We start from the raw sequence: 27116 nt of genomic DNA on the forward strand, positions 1-27116 counted from the left end.
AACTTTTGCCTGTTGCCATTTTTGGGTCCTTTTAATGTCAAGAACAATATGTGATTCATCAGCATTTTCTAAATTTTGCTACTACACCACAGTGAGTCTTTTCCATTCTTGTCCAGTCACTTGGCACATACTTCTCCAGAGTACAGTTTAGAATCAGTTTAAACTTTTCCCATCATATTTAAATTAAATGATTTTCCTTCATTGTCCAAGTCGGAAGTGCAGAGTGCAATTTAGAATCAGTTTAAACTGTGCCCATCATATTTAAACTGAATGATTTTCCTTCATTGTCTAAGTAGGAAGCTAACAACTGCTTATCTCCTCTTTGCAGCTTAAAAACTCTCCTAGTCTTCTTGATTAATTTATGAACTTTAGTAACCATTGTTACAATGATGACTTCACGATCACTAATCACTGTCTCTATATTGACACTGTCAATAAGGTCAGATCTGTTTGTAGCTACAAGACCTAAAATATTTCCATTACATGTCAGTTGTTGAACTAGCTGCTCAAAACAGATTTTGTAAAATGTGTTGAGAACTACTTGACAAGATTTTTTGTTTGTACCACCTGCTGTGACTCCATAGGCATTTTAGTCTATAGTCAGTAGGCTGAAGTCACCTACTGTGCCACTGAGTGTAGACTTACTTTGAATGATCCTGCAGCTGTTACAGGAGGCCGGTTACTCGCATCCAGATAACTTCGCAGTCAGACCTGATTTCGACTTTGGTAGAAACAATATTTTTGTCAGTTGCGATGAACACTCAACCTCTTATTGTGTCTAATTTGTCTTTTCGATACATGTCCGATGCTTCAGAAAATTTATAGTTAAATTTTGATGTTTAAAGTGTCTTTATGTGATCTGATTTTGCTCTCTGCATATTGACTGGTGAGTGTTCAGACTATGTCTACTTCACAAGTACTCTGCTATCCAAGTAGCTGCTTGCTCCATGTAGGGCACCCTTGACCATCAAGGGGAGCTGTACAATTCTTCACCCAAAAACACAAGTCTAGATGGTGGTCTCTGGAGTGTTATTTGTTTCTCAATCCTGTTGTAGAACTGAGCCAAAATGAAGTGTTTAATTTATTTATTTTGTGTTTACTCAGTCATGTTGTTTAATATATTCTCCTTGTTCACCTATTTCATAAAATTAACTACTATCTGGACCAGTAGTAATACATGGATAACTGTGTTGCTACTGATGCAAGTGGGCTACTACTCCTTTGCGGTGTTTTCAGTGCTGGTGGCTGAAAGGATGCTGAAATCCTTCTCGATTTTGCATATTGACCACTGATATTTCTTCTTTGACACCAGTCTGTTTAAAGCGTCTTTCTACATTGAGCTAACTGTCATCAGATATGTATATTACAATTGTATCACAAATCTTCAGATACAAATATATTGTACAACAAGAATACATTTTGACAAGCAAAATATCCAAGAATGCAAGAGAGAAATACACTTTTTAAAAATTTATTATGCTTTTATGTGTATGACATCACTTTTGTTATTGTGAGTGTAAATTTTTCATGGCCACAAGACACTTCCAGCCTGCCTTGTCTAAAAACAAGTGACCCACAGCAGGTGGACATGCTAAACTCTTCATCCTGTCTTGCAAATGTGCTGTGCCCATGTACTCTGCATTACCTGAACATAATAATAAACCATTTCTCTGTCAATAGGTTGTCTGAAACTTAACTGCTGTTAGTTCTACAACTTTGTTTCCACCATTTTTTCCTAAAGTTCAGGGCTTTATTGTGAAAAATGTAAAACAATTTATGATTCCAAGTTTTGGCTATCGCTAACCACTATTTTCTCCCATCTTTTGGGCAGCATACAAAAACCACGGTGAAAGAATTGGGCATCTTTTGAGGAGATCCATGAATCGATCCAATTTTACACTTGTTCAGATGACCAGCAGTGCTTGTCAACCAGGCTGTGTGTTATTGGTTGAAAAAGGTGGTAATCAGAGGAAGCAACGTCTAGAGAATATGGTGGGTGGGATAGGACTTCCCATGTAAATGTTTCCGAGTATGTTTTGAAACATTTTGTGACATGTTTCTCTTTCAGTGCTCATCTGAAATGTGTCAATTGCTTTTGATAATTATCTTCTGTGATGGTTTCAGTCAGTTTCAGTAGCTTCAAAAACCTTCCCTCTTCCACCACCATGCTGGTCTTCAACACCAAAATCACCATTTTTGAAGCCTTGGAACCATTCTCTGTATTTTCTTTCACTAATAGGTTCTGCACCATAGGTCTGATCCAGCATTTTATGAGCCTCAGTTGCAGAATTCTTCATGTTAAAGCAGAAAATTAAAACTTCCTGCAAAAGACTAAAATTTGGCTCTAAAGTTGAAACATTCAGTTGAGAATATATTCATGATGCAATCCACAAAATGAGTAATATTTTGAGGGCGTTATGTTTACAAACGACTAAGGTTATTGTATCTACTCAACAAGAAGTGGCAGAACACACACATAAAAGAGTCTTGTGATTGGTAAGCTTTCAGAGCCAATGGCTCCTCCTTCAGGCATTAGGGTTGAAAGGGAAGGAATAAGGGTGAAGAAAAAGATCTGGAGAGGTCTAGGAAAAGGGGTAGATATTGGGAAAGTTGCCCAGAACTGCGGGTCAGGTTACAGTTATCGTACAGGATGAAAAGGAAAGACTGATTGTTGAGGACAGCATCAGACAAGATTTGAAAACCTGAGTGCTTAAAGGTGGAAGATATAGTGAGTTGCCAATATATACCCTCTGCCTATGCCCATTCATCCTAATTGATAACTTGGTTCTAGTCATGCCGATGTAGAAGGCTGAACAGTGTTTGCATAGTAGCTGGTATATGAAGTCTCATCTCGCAGGTGGCTCTCCCTTTGATAGTATATGTTGCGCCAGTTACAGGGCTATGGTTGGCGGTGGTAGGAGGGTGCATAGGGCAAGTCTTGCAGCGGCCACGGTCACAGAGGTGGGAGTCGTAGGGTAAGGAGGTGGGTGCAGAAGAAGCATAGGGTCTGACAAGAATATTGTGGAATATTGTAGCAATTCAGCCTCACCATGAGTACATATGGTAAAGATGTCATCAACATATCTAAACCAAACCAGGGGCTGAAGACTTACGGATCCCAGGAAAGCCCCTTCCAAGTAACCCATGAAAAGGTTGGGATAGGAAGGAGCCATCCTGGTTCCCATGGCTGTACACCGATCTGTTTGTACGTCTGACCCTCACAGGTGAAGTAGTTGTTGATAAGTATAAAGTTGATTAAGGGGAATAAGGAGGATGTCATAGGTTTGTCATAAGGTGGGCGCTGACTGAGGAAATGTTTAGCAGTAGGCAGACCATGTGTATGGGGTATGTTGGTATAGGGAGGTGGCATCAATGGTGACAAGCAAGGTGTGTGGTGGGAATGGGATGGGCACGGATTTCAGATGATCCAGGAAATGGTTGGTATTTTTGATGTAGGAGGGGAGGTTTTGTACTGTGGGTTGCAGGTGTTGATCAACTAAGGCAGATATACGTTTGGTGGGTGCTTTGAAACCAGCAACTATAGAATGGCCTGGATGATTGGGTTTGTGGATCTTAGGAAGAAGGTAAAAAGTGGGGGTGCATGGTTTGGGTGGTGTGAGAAGTTCTATGGATTGAGGTATTAGTCCTTGTGAGAGGCCTGAGGTTTTAAAGAGGGATTGCAGGTCAGTTTGAATGGGATCTTGATGGCAGACACTGTATGTAGAGGTGTCAGACAGCAGGTGTAGACCTTCACTAACATACTCCTTTCGATCAAGTAGTACAGTGGTAGATCCTTTGTTTGCTGGGAGGATAATGATGGAGTCATTAACTTTTAGGGAATGTAGAGTCAGTAGTTCTGCAGAGGACAGGTTAGGGTCATGTTGTAGGGACCTGAGGAAGGGTTGTGAGGCAATGCTGGATGTGAGGGTTTCTTGGAAGGATTGTAAGGGATGATTTTGAGGTAGTGGTGGTGGATCAAGTTGGGATTGTGGTCTGAACTGTTGAAAGCATGTTCAGTGTCAGGTTTGCTGTTGCAAAGGTTTTGGGGTTGGGTTGCAAAGTGATGTTTCCAATGGATATTACATGTTAAGGAAAGCATGATCAAATGCAGGTTTAGGGCTGAAAGTGAGGCCCTTAGATAATACAGATAATTAAGGAAATCACTCTAAGTACTCTTTGCTTCATTTTGTTTTAGTTTTCTACATCTTTCATTGTCTTTCCTGTATATTTTTCACCACCCCTCCCACTTCCATTATGTACAATGCATTTGGCTTACTCGCTCTTATTAACTCGTGCACGATGTTTTAGTAGTAATCTATGTCTTGCGTATTACCCTGTCTTCCACCTTTAAGCTCCCAGGTTTTCAAATTTCATTCAATGCAATCCCCAACAAACAGTCTTTCCTTCTCATCCCGTACAATAAGTCTCCCCTGACCTGTGGTTCTGGGTGACTTTCCCAAAATTTATCCCTTTTCCTAGACTTCTCCAGTCCTTTTCCTTCACCCTTCTCCTTCCCCTTTAATCCTTCTGCCTGAAGAAGAAGCCACTGGCTCCAAAGGCTAGCCAATCACAACAGTCTTTCATGTGTGTGTTCTGCCGCCGCTTGGTGAATAGATTTTTTATCTATCCAATTAAATAATTTATCTAAAAACAAAGATGATGTGACTTACCGAACGAAAGCGCTGGCAGGTCGATAGACACACAAACAAACACAAACACACATACAAAATTCAAGCTTTCGCAACAAACTGTTGCCTCATCAGGAAAGAGGGAAGGAGAGGGAAAGACGAAAGGATGTGGGTTTTAAGGGAGAGGGTAAGGAGTCATTCCAATCCCGGGAGCGGAAAGACTTACCTTAGGGGGAAAAAAGGACGAGTATACACTCGCACACACACACATATCCATCCACACATATACAGACACAAGCAGACATCTCACAAGCAGACATATTTATATAATTTCATCAATAATTGATTGTTTTCGTTGTTATAAGCTTATTGTATGACACTTACGACCGACCATCTGAACCACCACTTGCTGCTACTGCTATACAAAAACTTTCATTAAATGTCATGATTATCTTTCATCATTTAGAAGGACCGAGAGAGTAACCCATCAGTTTACCAAAAAATGATGTCGTAAACCTCATATCTTTCCATTGAGGTAAAAGATGTCACGAAAGTTACTTTCTTTAAATAACTAATAAAAACTCGTAATTCTGTTCATGCCGTTTAGCATAAAGCAATAAACGTTAGCACTTGTTCTTTTCCTTCTTCTTTTCTAATAAGTCTAACATATTTTCAGCCAGAGAGCAGAAACTTAAATTACAGTATAAAAAATTAACAAGAGATTAGATCTCCATTTAGTTAACAATTTGTGCTAATTGCTCTTACCCCCTCCATTTTTATGACTGGCTCTAGCAAGTGCACATTAACTTTATTTTAACCTCTATTAATTTCATTGTTTCTTTTGTAAGTTTTACTTATTTTATTTGTATTTGGCACTCACTATTAATTTTATTTGGAAAATCTCCACTTTACAACTTATGCTAAGATGAATTATTTGCCTTTATGCATTTAAACAGCCAGTAGGTACTATGTTGACTTAGTTAATTAATGTTCCATCATTACCATAACAATACACTGGAGTACACAACTGACAGAAAAAAATCTCCTTTTTAGTTTCCCATCTCAAATTATCTACATTGTCTCTTTATATTTAATGAAGTAATAACTGACTTGTTGCTGTGATTTGCCCTAGCTTATACATAGACAATTTATATTTCTTTTAATTGAACGTAGCTCCATTATATCTTGGGAGGTACATGCTGCGAAGTAATCACAAGCTCATACCATCAACAACAAAGCTCTGACACCTGCTTTTTAAGTTCATACATGTATGGATGTATCTCTTTCACTAGTCCTCACAATCAAGGTAATTATCCCTATACGTCACTTGTTTGGAGAAGTCTTCACAAATGAGAAACAAAATTCACTACCATTCCTTACTTCTGTAAGAACTGTTTAGACACCTTATTTTGGAGGACGGTACTTTTCAACCATTTTCTGCCCGTACAGTGCTGGTGTTCCTCTTGCTGGTGTTCCTCTTGCTGGTGTTCCTCTTGCTGGTGTTCCTCTTGCTGGTGTTCCTCTTGCTGGTGTTCCTCTCAAAATCTATCTCCATAATGCATTATAGGTCATACCTTCTATGGGTTCACCTTACCTCATTATTGGTCTTCCTTTTCTTGGGTACTCCAGATCTTTCCTACCAAAAAGCATTTATATCGTGAGGTACACTACACCAGTTGGAAAAAAAAGTACCCTTGTTCCTCCCTGTCACTAGGTATAGTAAATTCCTCCTTGTAAGTATGACTTCACCTTATGTATTAAACCTATTTACTGATGACAGTGTCCCCTCTCCTTCCTAGCAGAGGAGCTCCCACCTATTTTCTTCTGTAATTGCTGTGATTGGATAGTCATACTGTCATACATTATTTGCCTAATTCGCTGTCCACTCTCACCGTACTTCTAGACATAAGCAGCCATATTGTGTGGCTGTTAACACGTAGTAACTAAATTTAAGGAATGGGTACAATTGCCTTCCTTTTGCCCAGACAATATGACAGTTCACAAGCAGCACTCTACATTATATGATTTCGTACAGTATTTATGCCTTTGATGCCTAAAACTACAAAATGGTACCTAAACATGCAAAAGTATGTAATTTGGCCTACTGAAATGTGTGTGTGTGTGTGTGTGTGTGTGTGTGTGTGTGTGTGTGTGTGTTGGTATTACAGGATGATTATAAAGTCAGTACTTATTTGTAACAATGGATATTTCAAAAAGTATACAACTTATAGTTTTATTTCCATTGGATATATTATTAGTGTCTACCATTTCCTTATTAAGTTACATTTCAACATATTCACCTGCACTTTCCATGCAAATCCTGAATCTTTTAAGAACAGAACCAAGCGTATCAACTGGGACATTTGCAAACATTTCACGATATTTCGTTCAAGACTGTTAATCTCCTTTTATTTTAACTTACACACTCATTCCTTAGCCCATCTCCAAAGGAAGAAGTCGCTTGGTGTTAGGTCAGGCTTGCATGCAGAACATTGTCAGTTCCTGACAGCCGATCCATGTACCAGAGAATTTGTCATCAAGCCATTCTATTCTCTCACTGGAATTATGTAGTGGGGTGGAGCTTCTTCTTGAATGAACAGCAATTCTGTTCCATTTTCTCGATCTTGAATCACAGGCCATACGTGCACATAGGCCTACGAATCTGTTTGATGTCATCCCACACCAGGCATATACGTTTTACCTTCAATTGCATTTGTTCAGCCATTACATATTTATCCAGATTTGACCAATAATGACAATTGTGATGGTTTGCAAAACTTCCAACATGAAATATGGCAGGATGGTGTCAGGCAGATCGAGTTAATCATTTCCCCAACCAAGCATAATCCCACAAAATTCCATTTCGATCCTCATTTTGATCCAGGAATCACTATGAATTAAGACACAAAGAAATTACATACATTGGCTGTGAGTGGGCATCGATTTAAATCTGTTCTATCGGACATGTCCGAAAGGACATACACCACATGTTTATAATTAAGGCAAGGACAACCAGTGATCTCTTCAATGTGGATGCACACCAGGCTCAAACTCTTATGGGAATCAGTGAAATGTTGCTAGTAATGATAATGGGCAAGGGCCATTATATTAGTAGTGTGTTGATTAGTTGAGAATTTGTGTCTGAAGGAGGCGTGCCAGGGTAGTCCACGCAATTGGGATGACTACTGCCTCTAAATGGCTTAATGGTCAGGGCAGCCGGCCGCGGTCGCCGAGCGGTTCTAGGCGCTCAGTCCGGAACCGCCCAACTGCTATGGTTGCAGGTTCGAATCCTGCCTTGGGCATGGATGTGTGTGATGTCCTTAGGTTAGTTAGGTTTAAGTAGTTGTAAGTTCTGGGGGACTGATGACCACAGATGTTAAGTCCCATAGTGCTCAGAGCCATTTTTTTGTCAGGGCATCTGCCTAGTAAACAGGAGATCTAGGTTCAGATTCCGGCCTGGCACAAATTTTGAACTTTCTCCATTGATTTAAGCCAAAGTCTGTAATTCCTTTGAATCTTAATACATAGTAGCAACTGGATCAAAATTGCATCTGTTCATTTAGATATATCCGAAATGACAGGCACCACATATATAAAAGATTCCTGGTGTCTGTTGTACACTGAAACAGGAGCAGATGATAAACAGCATACAACTCTGACTACCAAACAGACATACTGTACCTGAACAACACGTACCCTCATCATCGGATTGGAAGGGGAGATCCTGTCCCATGGCTAGTGCGATCACTGGATCTCACACTTCTCGACTTTTTCTTATGGGGTTATGTCAAGACGTTGTTGCATGAAATCCCGGTAGAAACAGATGAAGACCTGTTTGCTACGTTCAAAGCTCCTTGTCTCCTGGTCCAACAAATACCAGTGATCTTTGAGAGAGTGCTGCAGAACTTCATGCACCCTTGCCATGCATACATTTAGACTGATGGTTATCACTTTGAACAATTACTATGAGTTACGTTATTATGTGGTTTACACTATGTATGTCCGTAACATTATATATATAAAAACATAGATGATGTGACTTACCATACGAAAGCGCTGGCAGGTCGATAGACACACAAACAAACACAATCATACACACAAAATTCTAGCTTTCGCAACCAACGGTTGCTTCATCAGGAAAGAGGGAAGGACGAAAGGATGTGGGTTTTAAGGGAGAGGGTAGGAGTCATTCCAATCCCGGGAGCAGAAAGACTTACCTTAGGGGGAAAAAAGGACAGGTATACACTCGCACACATACCCATATCCAACCACACATACGCAGACACAAGCAGACATTTGTAAAGGCAAAGAGATTCGGCAGAGATGTCAGTCGAGGCAGAAGTACAGAGGCAAAGATGTTGTTGAAAGACAGGTGAGGTATGAGCGGCGGCAACTTGAAATAAGCGGAGGTTGAGGCCTGGTGAATAACGAGAAGAGAGGATATACTGAAGGGCAAGTTCCCATCTCCGGAGTTCTGACAGGTTGGTGTTAGTGGGAAGTATCCAGATAACCCGGACGGTGTAACACTGTGCCAAGATGTGCTGGCCGTGCACCAAGGCATGTTTAGCCACAGGGTGATCCTCATTACCAACAAACACTGTCTGCCTGTGTCCATTCATGCGAATGGACAGTTTGTTGCTGGTCATTCCCACATAGAAAGCTGCACAGTGTAGGCAGGTCAGTTGGTAAATCACGTGGGTGCTTTCACACGTGGCTCTGCCTTTGATCGTGTACACCTTCCGGGTTACAGGACTGGAGTAGGTGGTGGTGGGAGGGGGCATGGGACAGGTTTTACACCGGGGGTGGTTACAAGGGTAGGAGCCAGAGGGTAGGGAAGGTGGTTTGGGGATTTCATAGGGATGAACTAAGAGGTTACGAAGGTTAGGTGGATGGCAGAAAGACACTCTTGGTGGAGTAGGGAGTATGTCATGAAGGATGGATCTCATTTCAGGGCAGGATTTGAGGAAGTCGTATCCCTGCTGGAGAGCCACATTCAGAGTCTGATCCAGTCCCGGAAAGTATCCTGTCACAAGTGGGGCACTTTTGTGGTTCTTCTGTGGGAGGTTCTGGGTTTGAGGGGATGAGGAAGTGGCTCTGGTTATTTGCTTCTGTACCAGGTCGTTTGGTTAGTTGCGAGATGTGAAAGCTGTTTTCAGGTTGTTGGTGTAATGGTTCAGGGATTCCGGACTGGAGCAGATTCGTTTGCCACAAAGACCTAGGCTGTAGGCAAGGGACCGTTTGATGTGGAATGGGTGGCAGCTGTCATAATGGAGGTACTGTTGTTTGTTGGTGGGTTTGATGTGGACAGACGTGTGAAGCTGGCCATTGGACAGATGGAGGTCAACGTCAAGGAAAGTGGCATGGGATTTGGAGTAGGACCAGGTGAATCTGATGGAACCAAAGGAGTTGAGGTTGGAGAGGAAATTCTGTTCTTCTTCACTGTGAGTCATAAAGATGTCATCAATAAATCTGTACCAAACTTTGGGTTGGCAGGCCAGGGTAACCAAGAAGGCTTCCTCTAAGCGACCCATGAATAGGTTGGTGTACGAGGGGGCCATCCTGGTACCCATGGCTGTACCCTTTAATTGTTGGTATGTCTGGCCTTCAAAAGTGAAGAAGTTGTGGGTCAGGATGAAGCTGGCTAAGGTAATGAGGAAAGAGGTTTTAGGTAGGGTGGCAGGTGATCGGCGTGAAAGGAAGTGCTCCATCGCAGCGAGGCCCTGGACGTGCGGAATATTTGTGTATAAGGAAGTGGCATCAATGGTTACAAGGATGGTTTCCGGGGGTAACAGATTGGGTAAGGATTCCAGGCGTTCGAGAAAGTGGTTGGTGTCTTTGATGAAGGATGGGAGACTGCATGTAATTGGTTGAAGGTGTTGATTTACGTGTGCAGAGATACATTCTGTGGGGGCTTGGTAACCAGCTACAATGGGGCGGCCGGGATGATTGGGTTTGTGAATTTTAGGAAGAAGGTAGAAGGTAGGGGTGCGGGGTGTCGGTGGGGTCAGGAGGTTGATGGAGTCAGGTGAAAGGTTTTGTAGGGGGCCTAAGGTTCTGAGGATTCCTTGAAGCTCTGCCTGGACATCAGGAATGGGATTACCTTGGCAAACTTTGTATGTGGTGTTGTCTGAAAGCTGACGCAGTCCCTCAGCCACATACTCCCGACGATCAAGTACCACGGTCGTGGAACCCTTGTCTGCCGGAAGAATGATGATGGATCGGTCAGCCTTCAGATCACGGATAGCTTGGGCTTCAGCAGTGGTGATGTTGGGAGTAGGATTAAGGTTTTTTAAGGAGGATTGAGAAGCAAGGCTGGAAGTCAGAAATTCCTGGAAGGTTTGGTGAGGGTGATTTTGAGGAAGAGGAGGTGGGTCCCGCTGTGACGGAGGACGGAACTGTTCCAGGCAGGGTTGGTGCTAGAATGTTTTTTCTTTGTTTTAAATAAAAGAATATGATTGCTGTATCTCTTAACTGTAGCTTAGCCATGCAATTGGTGCTAGGCTGGGATGTTTTTTGGATTTAGAAGTAAGAAAGTATGATTGCAGTAAAACATTAATCATCATGTTCCTATTGTGATCTAGATTTATCCCTTTAGCACTGCTGAATGAAGCATTATTAGTTCAGTTTTATGTTGTCAAATGGCTGTATTACATATGAAACAAACAAAACAAAAAATATTACAGATACCTACATTACGTTAGAGCCCATGTTCCATGAGTATTTTTTACTGACCAAAATCTTTTTTAAAAGTTTGTTTAGCTGACACAAATTAAATTTCAACATTGGAATGCATTTTACAGAGCCACCTGTCCCTTGTGCCTGTATTAAGGAGAACAACCTCTGAACACAAGAATTGCAGGCTGGCAATGCAAACAAGAACTGCACAATTTGAATTAATTCACTAAATTATCCTTCACTACTACATGACACAATGTACTTGGATCATTTCTTCTGGCTTGTTTCAGGTTTTCCATCATATGTGGCTATGAATGTTTTTAAATTTGCAAATTTATCTAAACATCCATTTCAGTATTTTTATCCAACAAAAATTCTCCCGTGCAAGTCTATGATGATGATGTAATCAGTAACCAAAGTAAAAAGTATATTCAAGGGAAGTTCAATTTTACATTCTTTGTTTTTACATTTTTTGCAATTCTATTCCATAAATTCATAGCACCTGTGATGAAAAACCCATAAGATCAATGTTAAAAATACCCTGATTTTACATTTCTTTGGTGTAAGATTTACTCGATTCTACGTTCTTACTTGATGCCTCGCGTTACTTCGTCCAGTTTTCCTCCTATTGACATTTGATGTGACTGAATGATTTATAAGTAGCACAAAAGACAGGCTGTTCACACTCTGGGTGGTGACAGAGTTAAGATAATATTTCAGGCTGTTGCAGAGAGGGGAGACGTTAGAGAGGAAATGATGATGTAATCCACAATTGGCATTGCCAACACAGCTTGTAACGTTTAGCTTCACCGCCCAGTGATGATAGATTGAGTACATTTCACAATACTTATTGCAGGAACCTTGACTTGATGGCGCTGTGTAGGCGACCAGGAATGAGACTACTGATTTGTTTTAATCACTATAATGCCAAGTTGATGTTTATGGATGTGTAAGTGACTGGAGAATCCCAGATGTACCAAGAATTTTTTAGGGTGATATGTTTGTGGTTGTGCAGTGTGTGAAACATTTGTGACAAGGAAGAATATGAATGTTATTGCTCATCATTTCACTGGCAGCAATTTAAGTTGTCCTCTTAGGTTTCTGCCTAATTGCCCAATCAGAAATAGCTTCATATTTGGAAATAAACAACAAAGTATTTGTGACAAGGATCAATATAAATTTTATTGCGACTTGTTTCTCTCCTAGGAATGTAAGCTGTCATCTTAGATTTTCTGTCTAACCACACTTGGAAATCATCACACATTCAGAAATAAACAGGCAAATATTTATTTCATCCATCGTACTCTAATAACAGTGAATATTGCAGAGCATATTGTATTACAGTCATAACAAAGTTCCAGAATGTGGTGACAATGCTGAGCTGGAAAAAAAAAGTAGTGTGCAGCATGTTGCAAACCTATAACCTGTAATGCCAATTACATACAGTTTTGCTCATATTTTTGGGGTTTTAATGTTTTACTTGATTCTGCATTTTCCTCAGTTTTGCATTTTTTAAAGTCTGGACTGCATGAAAACGTAAAATAAGGGTTTCACTGTAACTTGTTGACTATATGAGATGAAAACAAAATTCAAAAGATATTAATACCTAAAACAAAAAAAGTGTTGACACCAGCAGAAATCATAAAAATGTTTGAGGACATTACATTAAATGTTAAAAATGTGGTAAAGTCCGTATAAATGTGGCTGTATGGTAACCCAACGTGTGAGTCTCTGCTTGTCAGTGATGTGATAATTGATTGCTTTCTTCCTGCCTTATTTCTTGTAGTTGTATGATAACTGTTTGAAAGAATATGTGTACTTTCTTGTACCGGTACAAACTTGATTCCACATGCCAACTATTGACAGGAAGTGTTATTAAATAGTTTTGCCACACTGTTAACTGTAATAATTTGTTGCATTTGCATGTTTTTGGGACAGGTGATTGTGTGTTTCGAGTTTCTTCCTGTAAGCTATATTGTTTCATTAATAAGGCTGCAAGACTACATGCTATTCGTGTACCTGCATTGGGGGGGGGGGGGGGGCAAAAAAATAACACCTGCCCTGCTCCCCCTCTCCCCCCCTTTCTCCCCACTCCCCCCTGCCTTCCTCCACTGCACCCCTCTCTTCACCATTTTGCCTCTGGGCGCCCCCTTCTCCATTTCATAATCTGCCTAGTCTTCCTTCCTCTTCATTTTCATTCATTGTTTGCTTCCTCATCTCTAAAGTCACTGCCTCACCCCCTTCCTAGATCCCCCCTCCCTACCTCCCTTCTTCCTACCTCAACCTCCCCCCCTCCCCCACCCTCATCTTCTGTCTAGATCATTTACACCCACACAAACCTTCCACCCCACTCACATAATTAAATACACATTAATGAGAATGTAATGCACATATGACAATGCATAGACCCAAACAACATTTTAAATGAAGTGAAAGCCGAATGTAGGAGGTGATCTGACAACATTGCTCACAAAAACATGTTTAGTTACAGAAATGTAAGTACACATTTATGTGCACTAGTGGTGGAATATTTAGTCAGTTCTTATGTTAGGAAATGTGTGGTAATGCAAGTGAAAGTGAAGCTAGATGAGTACCGAAGCCAGGAATACCTGATAAATGTGCATATAACTGACATATCCAGATGTACTTATTACAGTTTTGTCAATTTTCTGCTTACAAGTCACACCTCAGTAGCTTATGAAAAAATTGGTAAAATAAACGTGTATTTTTGTAGCTGTGTAGATAAAATTAAAATATCATAAGCAGTTATTCATCAGCTACCGCGTCCGGCCATCCTGATTTAGGTTTTCCGTGATTTCCCTAAATCACTCCAGGCAAATGCCAGGATGGTTCCTCTGAAAGGGCACGGCCGACTTCCTTCCCCATCCTTCCCTAATCCGATGAGACCGATGACCACGCTGTCTGGTCTCCTTCCCCAAACAACCAACCAACCAACATCAGCTACCGATGCCGTCATCACACATATGAAGAAGTTGTTAAAAATATATTCAGTACTATGAAAAGGAAAGTACGGTCGCTACTCACAAAAACAGATTTCAGAGTACCTGATCCGAAATGTGAAATAATTTGGGTGAAGGTCACTGTTAAAGCAGGCTCAGACATGGTAATTGGATGTCTCTATAGGCCCCCTGGCTCAGCAGCTGTTCGGGCTGAGCACCTGAAGGATAATTTGGAAAATATTTCGAGTAGATTTCCCCACCATGCTATAGTTCTGGGTGGAGATCTTAATTTGCTGGATATAGGCTGGGAGACTCAAACGTTCATAACGGGTGGCAGGGACAAAGAATCCAGTGAAATTTTTTTAAGTGCTTTATCTAAAAACTACCTTGAGCAGTTAAACAGAGAACCGACTCGTGGTGATAACGTATTAGACCTTCTGGTGACAAACAGCCCCGAACTATTTGAAACAGTTAACGCAGAACAGGGAATCAGCAATCATAAAGCAGTTACTGCATCAATGATTTCAGTCGTAAATAGAAATATTAAAAAAGGTAGGAAGATTTTTCTGTTTAGCAAAAGTGACAAAAAGCAGATTTCAGAGTACTTGACGGCTCAACACAAAAGTTTTGTCCCAAGTACAGATAGTGTTGAGGATCAGTGGGCAAAGTTCAAAACCATCGTACAATATGCGTTAGATGAGTGAGTACATGCCAAGCAAGATCGTAGGAGATGGAAAAGAGCCACCGTGGTACAACAACAGAGTTAGAAAACTGCTGCGGAAGCAAAGGGAACTTCACAGCAAACATAAACATAGCCAAAGCCTTGCAGACAAACAAAAATTACGCGAAGCGAAGTGTAGTGTGAGGAGGGCTATGCGAGAGGCGTTCAATGAATTTGAAAGTAAAGTTCTTGTACTGACTTGGCAGAAAATCCTAAGAAATTTTGGTCTTATGTCAAAGCGGTAGGTGGACCAAAACAAAATGTCCAGACACTCTGTGACCAAAATTGTACTGAAACAGAGGATGACAGACTAAAGGCCGAAATACTAAATGTCTTTTTCCAAAGCTGTTTCACAGAGGAAGACTGCACTGTAGTTCCTTCTCTAGATTGTCGCACGGATGACAAAATGGTAGATATCAAAATAGATGACAGAGGGATAGAGAAACAATTAAAATCGCTCAAAAGAGAAAAGGTTGCTGGACCTGATGGGATACCAGTTCGATTTTACACAGAGTACGCAAAGGAACTTGCCCCCCTTCTTGCAGCGGTGTACCGTAGGTCTCTAGAAGAGCGTAGCGTTCCAAAGGATTGGAAAAGGGCACAGGTCATCCCCATTTTCAAGAAGGGACGTCGAACAGATGTGCAGAACTATAGACCTATATCTCTAACGTCAATCAGTTGTAGAATTTTGGAACACGTATTATGTTCGAGTATAATGACTTTTCTGGAGACTAGAAATCTACTCTGTAGGAATCAGCATGGGTTTCGAAAAAGACTGTCGTGTGAAACCCAGCTCGCGCTATTCGTTCACGAGACTCGGAGGGCCATAGACACGGGTTCCCAGGTAGATGCCATGTTTCTTGACTTCCGCAAGGTGTTCGATACAGTTCCCCACAGTCGTTTAATGAACAAAGTAAGAGCATATGGACTATCGGACCAATTGTGTGATTGGATTGAAGAGTTCCTAGATAACAGAACGCAGTATGTCATTCTCAATGGAGAGAAGTCTTCGGAAGTAAGAATGATTTCAGGTGTGCCGCAGGGGAGTGTCATAGGACCATTGCTATTCACAATATACATAAATGACCTTGTGGATGACATTGTAAGTTCACTGAGGCTTTTTGCAGATGATGCTGTGTTGTATCGAGAGGTTGTAACAATGGAAAATTGTACTGAAATGCAGGAGGATCTGCAGCGAATTGACGCATGGTGCAGGGAATGGCAATTGAATCTCTATGTAGACAAGTGAAATGTGCTGTGAATACATAGAAAGAAAGATCCCTTATCATTTAGCTACAATATAGCAGGTCAGCAACTGGAAGCAGTTAATTCCATAAATTATCTGGGAGTAGGCATTAGGAGTGATTTAAAATGGAATGATCATATAAAGTTGATCGTCGGTAAAGCAGATGCCAGACTGAGATTCATTGGAAGAATCCTAAAGAAATGCAATCCGAAAACAAAGGAAGTAGGTTACAGTACGCTTGTCGCCCACTGCTTGAATACTGCTCAGCAGTGTGGGATCCGTACCAGGTAGGGTTGATAGAAGAGATAGAGAACATCCAACGGAGAGCAGCGCGCTTTGTTACAGGATTATTTAGTAATCGCGAAAACGTTACGGAGATGATAGATAAACTCCAGTGGAAGACTCTGCAGGAGAGACGCTCAGTAGCTCGGTACAGGCTTTTGTTAAAGTTTCGAGAACATACCTTTACCGAAGAGTCAAGCAGTATATTGCTCCCTCCTACGTATATCTCGCGAAGAGACCATGAGGATAAAATCAGAGAGATTAGAGCCCACACAGAAGCATACCGACAATCCTTCTTTCCACGAACAATGCGAGACTGGAATAGAAGGGAGAACCGATAGAGGTACTCAGGGTACCCTCCGCCACACACCGTCAGGTGGCTTGCGGAGTTGGATGTAGATGTAGATGTAGATGTTCTCACCATATATGGAGATGTTGAGCTGCAGACAGGCACAGCAGAAAGGCTGCTCAACGTGTAAGCTGTTGGCCAAAAGGCCTCCTTCTAAAGTAGACACCACACACACACACACACACACACACACACACACACACACACACACACACACAGTGGTCAGAGACAGTGGTCTCTTTTTGTAGTGCCTGTCTGTGTCTCAACATCCCCACTATGGTGAGTAGCAATCTATCATTTTCATAATATTCTCATTATTGCATCCTGCATGTTCGATTATTTACAAAATAATTTCTATTTTTTAAAATTATGAGATACAGTCTAATCATTGAGATTAATTGTTGTTGTGTCTTGTACATTGGCTGGTTCCACTGTATAACAGTCAAAACAGTATTAATCATAAAGAGGGTAATGCTGTCATTTACCTGAAGGTCGGTTTCAACATCACAATGTTTTACTACACACAGTCCTATTACAGATACTATGCCGCTGTTTCCTTTGAACTTTGACAGTTATTGGAACACCTACAGTTTAACACAGATTATAAACCGCAATGGAATTCGGCGTTTTTCACATTAACATACATTGCCTGAGGTGAAAGAAGTGAAAACTGTCAGATAAAAATTCTGGGGCTGAGGAGGAGATCAGACTCGAAAGCTTTTTATCGCTAGTCTGATATTTCACCAGTCAGCCACCAAGCCACACCATTTTAACTTTCTGAGCGTATTTAATAACTTCGTTTCATATACTGTATTAATTCTTGTAAGATGCTTATAATACTGGATCTTTACTTTTTCTGGCAATTGCAAAAATTTCCCCCTTTTTACAAACTATTTTGATTGCACTAGTTATACAATTTGTGAAAGATTTCAAGGGACTTGTAAATAGTTTGAACACGATGCCCTGCTGTTTGCACAAATCTCAAGAACCTGCATTGTTCCCCCTATATTACCCTAACTGTTACTTTATATAATTTTCATTAAGCAACATCTGAAAATTCAATTATTGTAACCACTTTGAACTTTGTAGACAAACAAGGAAACTACAAAAGTTATGATAAATAATTTGCAGCAATTTTATTGATATTTATTAATTGTTTTCCAGTTGTATGTTTTGCAGGTTTATGTTTATGCCCTAATGCAGAAGATTAGAGACTTGGAGTATGAGTAAATCCCTTGTTTTGTTATCAATACTATAAACAATATTAGTTATCGACTCAATCAAAGATCATTACCATTTATTTCTGCTATAAATGTTATCCACAATTTAAACACTACATATACTGACTCTTATCTATAAATCTGAATTAATACAAAGACTGTATGCTATGCCAGACAGTGTTCTCTTTTGACAGTTCGATGAGAAATAACCATTTTGTGACTTGAATTACATAGTACCAGTTACAGTGCTTTTAAATTCCATTTGGTTAATTATTAATATAATGAGACTCTTGACAATGACTTCCTGCTGCTGTTGGCTGAAACATTTAGTGAGTGACACTGTAAAGCTGTGTGTCAGTTGAGAAACACAGTACAGCACTGTCAGGATGCTGTTAATTCCACATGAAACAGAGAAAGAAACTCAATTTTTTGAATATATTGAAATATAGCTCATGTAAATATACTGAAATGCTTAAGTTGGAAAAGGCAGCGTTGTTAATGGCAGTAGTTGCACACTACAAACTATATGACTTTAAAATCTCAACATCAGCTTCGTAGGATTTATTTTTTCAAGTGTACTGTGTGACTAGTGTTGATTCTTTCTTCCTTGTTTGTGATCCTCTAACTGTGCCTCCATAATTTACAGTTCCATGAGAAAACCTCATTGAGTACTTTGTTAACTTCCGAACAATCACCCTAGGGCAGTGGTTGGCAATCTGTGGCTTGCGAGCCACATGTGGCTCTTTGGCACCATGAGTGTGGCTCATCTACAAAGTAGTACACAGAAGTAGCTTTTCGGCTTGGGCAAGAAGCGGTGTTAGGTGGCGGCGTACATGACTCAAACCGCTTCCATTCGCTACCACCCGCATGACTTTTTCTGCTTGTGACATTGTCTTCAAAAGTGAGGGATGAATAATGCCTGTAAGTCTGGCATGTGAGATAATTTTTAACGTGCTGATTTTCATGCAATGCAAAGCAGCAGAAGAAATGCGTATTCTGATGAAGATTGTGGAACTGTTTCACATGAAGTGTGGAAAAATAGGTGCCATCAGGTGAAAGAAAATAATTATATTAATAATGAATCAGAAATATATCAACAGACAATGACAGGGACAAAAAATAGTAGCTTGTACAACAATAAAGAAAAATGCTGGTAGATATGGCTGCTTTCCTTAATTCAATTTTTACATGCTTAGTAGGTGTTTGTGTTTTTATCTTTAGGTGAGTGCTCTGAAGTGAAGATATGTTGATTTTTAACACCTGGAATATTATTCCTGTCGTAAGTCAAAGGAAAAAAATAGCATTTGCTGTTCTTTCCGTATTCGGGTCTACATATTCATGCAAACTATCATTTTCCACTATGAACCTTGTGAAAAATAAACTGAGAAATAGTCTTATTGCCGAGAATCTGGAATCTTACCGAAAATTACCTAACCTTTCCATGGAGATGCAAGGTCTTAGTTCACATTAGTATTAGTCGGTCAGTGTCGGGATTTAAGTTTGTGGATGCCTTATTATATAATTTTATCAATAAATAATATCGTGATTAAATATGAGAGCAGGTGTTATTCAGTGCACCTAGAGTTTAACTAATACTCAAAACTTTAAGTAATGTTTCTTAAGTTAATTTTTGGGAGCATTGTGGAGTGAAAGGACAAATAGTATCAAGTATTGAGAAAAGTATGGTGAGACTGTTTGGATATACAGAGAGGATGAACAAAAGGAGGTAGACGAAATGAGTACACGATTGTGAAGTGTGGATGGGTATGTTGGAAAGGGTTGATCTCAGCGAATGTACTTCACTCCAGATGGAGGAGATTTTTGTAAAAGCTAGCTTAAGAGGATCCTAATTAAGTTGATAACCATCAGTGTAACTGTATAGCTTAAATTCGAAAAATTTGACTCTCAAAAAATTTCCAGCATTGAACTGTTAATAAATGGCTCTTTTGACTAATGAGTTTGCTGACCACTGCCGTAGGGACTCACACCTCATATTTTATTCCCAGGCTGACTAACTGAAGGCAATATCCACATTGATCACCCGTAATACTAATTTTTCTACTGGGAAAATGATAAAACACACAAACTGCAGCATTAAAAGAACTGATGAACAGTTAAAGAAGCAGTACTTTCTTTTGTCAAACTGAACAGCATAGTAGCGATGTACGTTGGTTGATAAGCAGAAGTAAGTACTACAGATATTCAGTTAAAGCAGGTTTCACCTTGCAAAAAACATGAAATGAAACTGATTACTACAGTATTCTTAGCAACAATATTAGACAAGTCATTGTTAGAAAATTTATGATAACCATTGATAAAAATGACGTTCAGCTTAAGAAAAAGTGACAGTTTTTGATGACATTGTAGGAACCATCAGCAATGTAGTGGAAACGTGTAGTGGACGTATGTGGTTTTCCATGACAAATGTCTAACCATCATATGTTTATTCTTTGTTTTCTGGACAGAGTGAGTTTCATTTGTTTGCACTTTACTTCACTTGTCTTTGTAATTTGATTTGTAAAATGAAGAGTTAGATCAGTCAAAGTTTTATCTGTAGGTAAGTTGATATAAGAGCTGCATAAAGTGGTGACCCAGAGAACTAATGGTAAAAAAATAGTAGTATGCACAGGCAGTAGAGATTATCGAGTCCAGAGGCTTTATAGAAGATTGAGGAGATGTATTTAGCAAACCTCCTGAAACAACTCAAAGAACTTAAATTGATATTAGAGATGCAAACTACTCCAAGAACAAGCACATGGTGAAAAACAAGCAACAAATTAAAGTACAGACATCACAGTTCATACCAGAAAAACCAGTACTCTGAATTGTGGTAGTTACACACATATTTGTCCAGAACAAGATCATTGGCAAGCACATGAAGTTTGCAATGACAGTGAATGCGCTTGATGCTAGAGCAACAGCAAGATGAGAGGAAGTGATACTCTGGTCTTGAGCAGAATGACCATAAACAATAATAAAAAATGTCTTAATTAGGTGAATGTGTAAACTGTTGAATCAACACATATGGCAAATGTGCAAGGAGGAACAAGTAAGGGATAGGACACTGTCAGAATATTGTAGACTTCTTTGAGGGATTGTCCGTGAAGTGGGTTTAATGGATGTGACACTATAGCACAACTAGTTAATGGCTCAGTAGTCAGGTTGGTGAAAGCAGTGGTTGTAACCTACAGAAATGACAATTGAAGCTAGCACGAGTGGTCACAAATGTTAAAAATATAGTGCGACGTATTCAAGGATAGACCCCTGCCTTTTATCCCAGTGGAGCTACGGAAGGTTGTTTTTGACAATATCCACAGGTTGAATCAAGTTTAAAGCTTATGACAAATCATTTAGAATGACCAGGCATAAAACAATAAGTGTCACAGTTGGGTAAAGAAGTAAGACTGAATGACACGTACACAGAGTTATCGGAGAGTTTCTGCTGACTACGAAGAGATTCTCACACATGCACGAAGATATTGTGCACCTATTACCACCTTCCGAAGTGTACAAATACTTACTTATGGCAGTGGATCATTATACAAGATGAATGGAAGCATCACCACTGTCAGACATCTCAGCAGAGACTGTAACAAGCACGTTTGCCATCATAAATTGCGTGCTTCAGGTGCCTGCTGTACAATATGACTGATCAAAAGCAATAATTTGAATCAATGTTGTTCCTAGAATTGCTCAAACTAGGTGGTTTTTGACACACCATACTACTGTGTATCACACAGTGAGCAACGGCATGGTTGAGCGGTGGCACGGGATGCTAAAGGCAGCCTTGATGTGTCATAAGGACAGCTGGACTTCAGCATTGCAGTTAGTGCTGCTAGGCCTCAGAATAACATGTATGCGAGAACTAGACACCTCCATTGTTGAATAGTTTATGGAGAGACTACCAGCAGAATTCTTCACAGAACTACCAGATGAGACAGCGGGTGACATGCTGTAGGTATCTCAGCAGGCATATAATCACATGGCGAAGCCACCCTTAACACTAGGTTCTTGTTGTGGCACAAATACATTGTTCGTACTTAGGAGCTAAGAAACTGTCTGGTTGCAAACAAGTACTGTACAATTACCCATTCAGCCACCATATATAGACAGTTTAAAATTTTGGCAAGAAATGAGTATACATTGCAAATAGACCATGATGGAAAGCAACAAACTATCTCCATTGAGCAGGTTAAGTGTGCACATTTGTTGCTGCCTGAAGACAACACAGAACTGAAACAAACAGAAGAAATGGCAACTGTGTGACAACAAACTCAAGAAGAGATGACAGCCCCTGGAAGGAGCACACTAAGCTCCACACAGAAGATGATTATGACGGAGAAGACACCATTCTCAGAGAAGTGCTCTTGGCCAGGCAGGATAATAAAATACATATGCCAATACGTGCCTGGAACTCTGCTTTACAGAGGAGAGGGGACAGCCAGTGTAGGAAGCACCAGTGACGTAATGTAAGGTTACTCCGTGACACGTCGAGCTGTAATATGTTTTCTTATTTATTTTCTTTGTGGAGAGTGTTCCATGTTACTTCAGTTGTCTTTGTAATGATTCACAGAATAAAGAGTTAAATCAACCGAAGTTTTATCTGTATAGAAGTAAGAGCCGCATAGGCAGACACGTAGTGCAAAAGAGTGCTTACATTATAAGCTGAATGTTTACCAAAACTTTTCATGCTTGCTTATTGTGACTCAGTGCCACTATCTTCCATCAACTGGCTTTATTACTGTGCTGCACACAAAAATACTGGCGATTTGATACTCCCTATCTAATGGCTCTTGCAGTTGTGTTCCTACATATATCCCATTACCATTTCCTAACATCATAATTTTTGTATTATTAATTTTCTAGTTATCTCAAATTTTGTAACAACATTGACAGTCTTCAGGATGATCCATGCCAACATTCTAAATAGAACTGTCAAAGAATATTTTTTTAATGGCCTTTTTACCAACTGGCATTTTCCGTTTATCCAAACTCTCACTACAGAAATTGTTCATATCCTGCCTACTTCCCTCTAGCTGTCCTTAAAGCACACATTTCTCCTTGCATTCTTCTCTATAATAAACAGTAGTAAGTAAAATTTGATGCATTTCCTATTATTCGTCTGAAACTATGGCCATTATTTTAATAGGCTAGACAGCTGTTATTACAAGCTAAGAGGAGAAACCATGTTACCATGGATAGCTGGAAAAATTAAAAAGTAAAGAAATGCTTCTTCAGTATCAAGCTGGCTGGCTGGCTGGCTGGCTGGCTGGCTGGCTGGTTGGTTGGTTGGTTGGTTGGTTGGTTGGATTGATGGATGGATGAATAAAGGGATCAAATGACTATGTCATCAGTTCCTCAGTATCAAGTTTGGGATTATATTTCGCCACATAAAATATTAATCAATCAAAAATTTAAGTGTCTCACAAAAAGCATTTGGAAGTTAGGTCCAGCAATAACTAAGTTTTAGTTACAAATTTGGTAGGGAGTGGGAGGGGTGGCATTGACTACTAAAGATAGTATGTTACTAAAGAAATGGACAGAAACTGTAATATTTGATGGACTTCAGCTACATGGACTTTTGTTAAATTAAATTGTACATGGTGTTTTAAAAAGAATGACCTGATCCCAAAACTTATTTATCAGTAAAAACATACTAAAAACAGGATGAAGTACAAAATACTCACAGAGTCTTAAAGTTTTAGCTATGCTGTTACAGACACTCTGTGTGGCCAGCAGTAGCAGCATGAATAGCATCTAGATGACAGTTAAATTCATCATAAAGTTTACACAATGTATCTACTTTTACAGAAGTTATGGCGGCTGTTATTCTGTTTTGTGTCACGAGGTAAAAGTAAGATGAACACGCTTTCCTTCACATATCCCCACAAGAAAAATGTGTGTGGTCTTTTCTTTCTTGAGAAAATCACAGTGACTGGAATGAGTTATCTTCAAATTCTGCAGAATCGGCTTTTTCCACAACTTCAGGAGAATTCTGATAACTTCATTTTCCAACAGGATGGTGCTCTTATCACAATGGCACAACAACGTACGTCAGTTTCTCCATGACACTCTGCCTTAACACTGGATAGGGCACAGGGGGCCCCAAGATGCTGCCCTTCAGTCTTGGCCTTTAAGACGCTACCCTGCAGTCTTGGCCTCCAAGATCACCAGACATGACCCCATGCAATTTTTTGTTGTGGAGATATGTGAAGGGAAGTGTGTTCGTCTCCCCTTTACCTTGCGATGTAGAAGAAGTGAAGAACAGGATAACAGTCACAATAATTTCTGTAAAAGTTGATGCATTTTAGCTATCACTTAGATTTTGTTAGTGATGCTGCTGTGATGGACACACAGAGCATTTGTAATAGCATAGCTAGCTTTAAGATTCTGTGAGTATTTCGCAGTTCATCCAATGTTTGTAGTATGTTTTTATCAATATTAGGTCACTCTTTTTGGAACACACTGTATAATTGCTACTTTATTGCAGTTTTACATTGTTATGGATAGCCAAAATAATGTGATAAAAATAGAGTTTAATTTTTTCCTAAATACAGGTCTGTCTAACAACTAGGAGTGTTGAGTGTATCAATAAAGAATTTACACCAAAAATCCGACAGCTTTAATTCCTGATACACCTAATGGTTTCAGTCCATGTAGCAATCAGATTTCTGAGTTTAATTAGATTGTGAACAGTTACCATTCATTAAATGTTTAACAGTGAAATTTCATAAATTCAATTTTTTTAGTAATGGAAATAGTAACTAAATATATGTTGCTGTTTATAACATGGATGTGGTTGTCATGCTTTGTGTTATAGACTGACACAATTTTTATTACCGTCTGACTGTTACAGTTGGAGAAAGCTCACCTTTACTGTGAACCTGCTCTGACAAGTGCTGGTGATACTGCACAGATGAGCTTGGCAAGAAGTGATTACACTCGCTTACTAGTTCCACCTCCTGTGCAGGAAGAATACCAGAAACAGCGGCAAGTGACTTCAGAGGCTTTGTCTCTTGTTCAATTGAAACAATTGCCAATGGTAGATCAGGTTAGGCAGCTGTTATTACGAGGTAAGTGCTGCTAAGTGTTTGTAATATCTTCTCTGTCTCACTCATTATTTAGACAACTTTAAATGATGTTGTTGTTGTGGTCTTCAGTCCTGAGACTGGTTTGATGCAGCTCTCCATGCTAATCTATCCTGTGCAAGCTCCTTCATTTCCCAGTACCTACTGCAACCTACATCCTTCTGAATCTGCTTAGTGTATTCACCTCTTGGTCTCCCTCTACGATTTTTACCCTCCACGCTGCCCTCCAATACTAACTTTGTGATCCCCTGATGCCTCAGGACATGTCCTACCAACCGATCCCTTCTTCTAGTCAAGTTGGGCCACAAACTTCTCTTCTCCCCAATCCTATTCAATACCTCCTCATTAGTTACGTGATCTACCCACCTAATCTTCAACATTCTTCTGTAGCACCACATTTCGAAAGCTTCTATTCTCTTCTTGTCCAAACTATGTATTGTCCATGTTTCACTTCCATACATGGCTACACTCCATACAAATACTTTCAGAAACGACTTCCTGGTACTTAAATCTATACTCAATGTTAACAAATTTCTCTTCTTCAGAAACGCTTTCCTTCCCATTGCCAGTCTACATTTTATATCCTCTCTACTTCGACCATCATCAGTTATTTTGCTCCCCAAATAGCAAAACTCTTTTACTACTTTAAGTGTCTCATTTCCTACTGTAATTCCCTCAGCATCACCCGACTTAATTCGACTACATTCCATTATCCTCGTTTTACTTTTGTTGTTGTTCATCTTATATCCTCCTTTCAAGACACTATCCATTCCGTTCAACTGCTCTTCCAAGTCCTTTGCCGTCTCTGACAGAATTACAATGTCATCGGCGAACCTCAAAGTTTTTATTTCTTCTCCCTGGATTTTAATACCTACGCCAAATTTTTCTTTTGTTTCCTTTACTGCTTGCTCAATATACAGATTGAATAACATCGAGGAGAGGCTACAGCCCTGTCTCACTCCCTTCCCAGCCACTGCTTCCCTTTCATGTCCCTCGACTCTTATAACTGCCATCTGGTTTCTGTAAAAATTGTAAATAGCCTTTCGCTCCGTGTATTTTACCCCTGCCACCTTTAGAATTTGAAAGAGAGTATTCCAGTTAACATTGTCAAAAGCTTTCTCTAAGTCTACAAATGCTAGAAATGTAGGTTTGCCTTTCCTTAATCTTTCTTCTAAGATAAGTCGTAAGGTCAGTATTGCCTCACGTGTTCCAACATTTCTACGGAATCCAAACTGATCTTCCTCGAGGTCGGCTTCTACCAGTTTTTCCATTCGTCTGTAAATAATTCGATTTAGTATTTTGTAGCTGTGACTTATTAAACGGATAGTTCGGTAATTATCACATCTGTCAACACCTGCTTTCTTTGGAATTGGAATTATTATATTCTTCTTGAAGTCTGAGGGTATTTCGCCTGTCTCATACATCTTGCTCACCAGATGGTAGAGTTTTGTCAGGACTGGCTCTCCTAAAGCCGTCAGTAGTTGTAATGGAATGTTGTCTACTCCCGGGGCCTTGTTTCGACTCAGGTCTTTCAGTGCTCTGTCAAACTCTTCACGCAGTATCGTATCTCCCATTTCATCTTCATCTACATCCTCTTCCATTTCCGTAATATTGTCCTCAAGTTCATCGTCCTTGTATAGACCCTCTATATACTCCTTCCACCTTTCTGCTTTCCCCTCTTTGCTTAGAACTGGGTTTCCATCTGAGCTCTTGATATTCATACAAGTGGTTCTCTTTTCTCCAAGGTCTCTTTAATTTTCCTGTAGGCAGTATCTGTCTTACCCCTAGTGAGACAAGCCTCTACATCCTTACATTTGTTCTCTAGCCATCCCTGCTTAGCCGTTTTGCACTTTCTGTCAATCTCATTTTTGAGACGTTTGTATTCCTTTTTGCCTGCTTCATTTACTGCATTTTTATATTTTCTCCTTTCATCAATTAAATTCAATA

General features: G+C 39.9%; 1 protein-coding gene across 1 annotated transcript in view; it reads left to right on the forward strand.

The window, feature by feature from the left end:
* LOC126236289 (DNA-directed RNA polymerase III subunit RPC5) overlaps positions 1-27116 on the forward strand; it is a 129030-nt gene that overhangs the window by 69699 nt on the left and 32215 nt on the right. The window contains exon 6 of the mRNA XM_049945477.1: positions 24938-25154. Within this exon, the coding sequence (XP_049801434.1) occupies positions 24938-25154 (217 nt within the window). The remainder of the gene's footprint in view (positions 1-24937; positions 25155-27116) is intronic.

This window comes from Schistocerca nitens, chromosome 2 (assembly GCF_023898315.1).
Source record: "Schistocerca nitens isolate TAMUIC-IGC-003100 chromosome 2, iqSchNite1.1, whole genome shotgun sequence".
NCBI lineage: Eukaryota > Metazoa > Arthropoda > Insecta > Orthoptera > Acrididae > Schistocerca > Schistocerca nitens.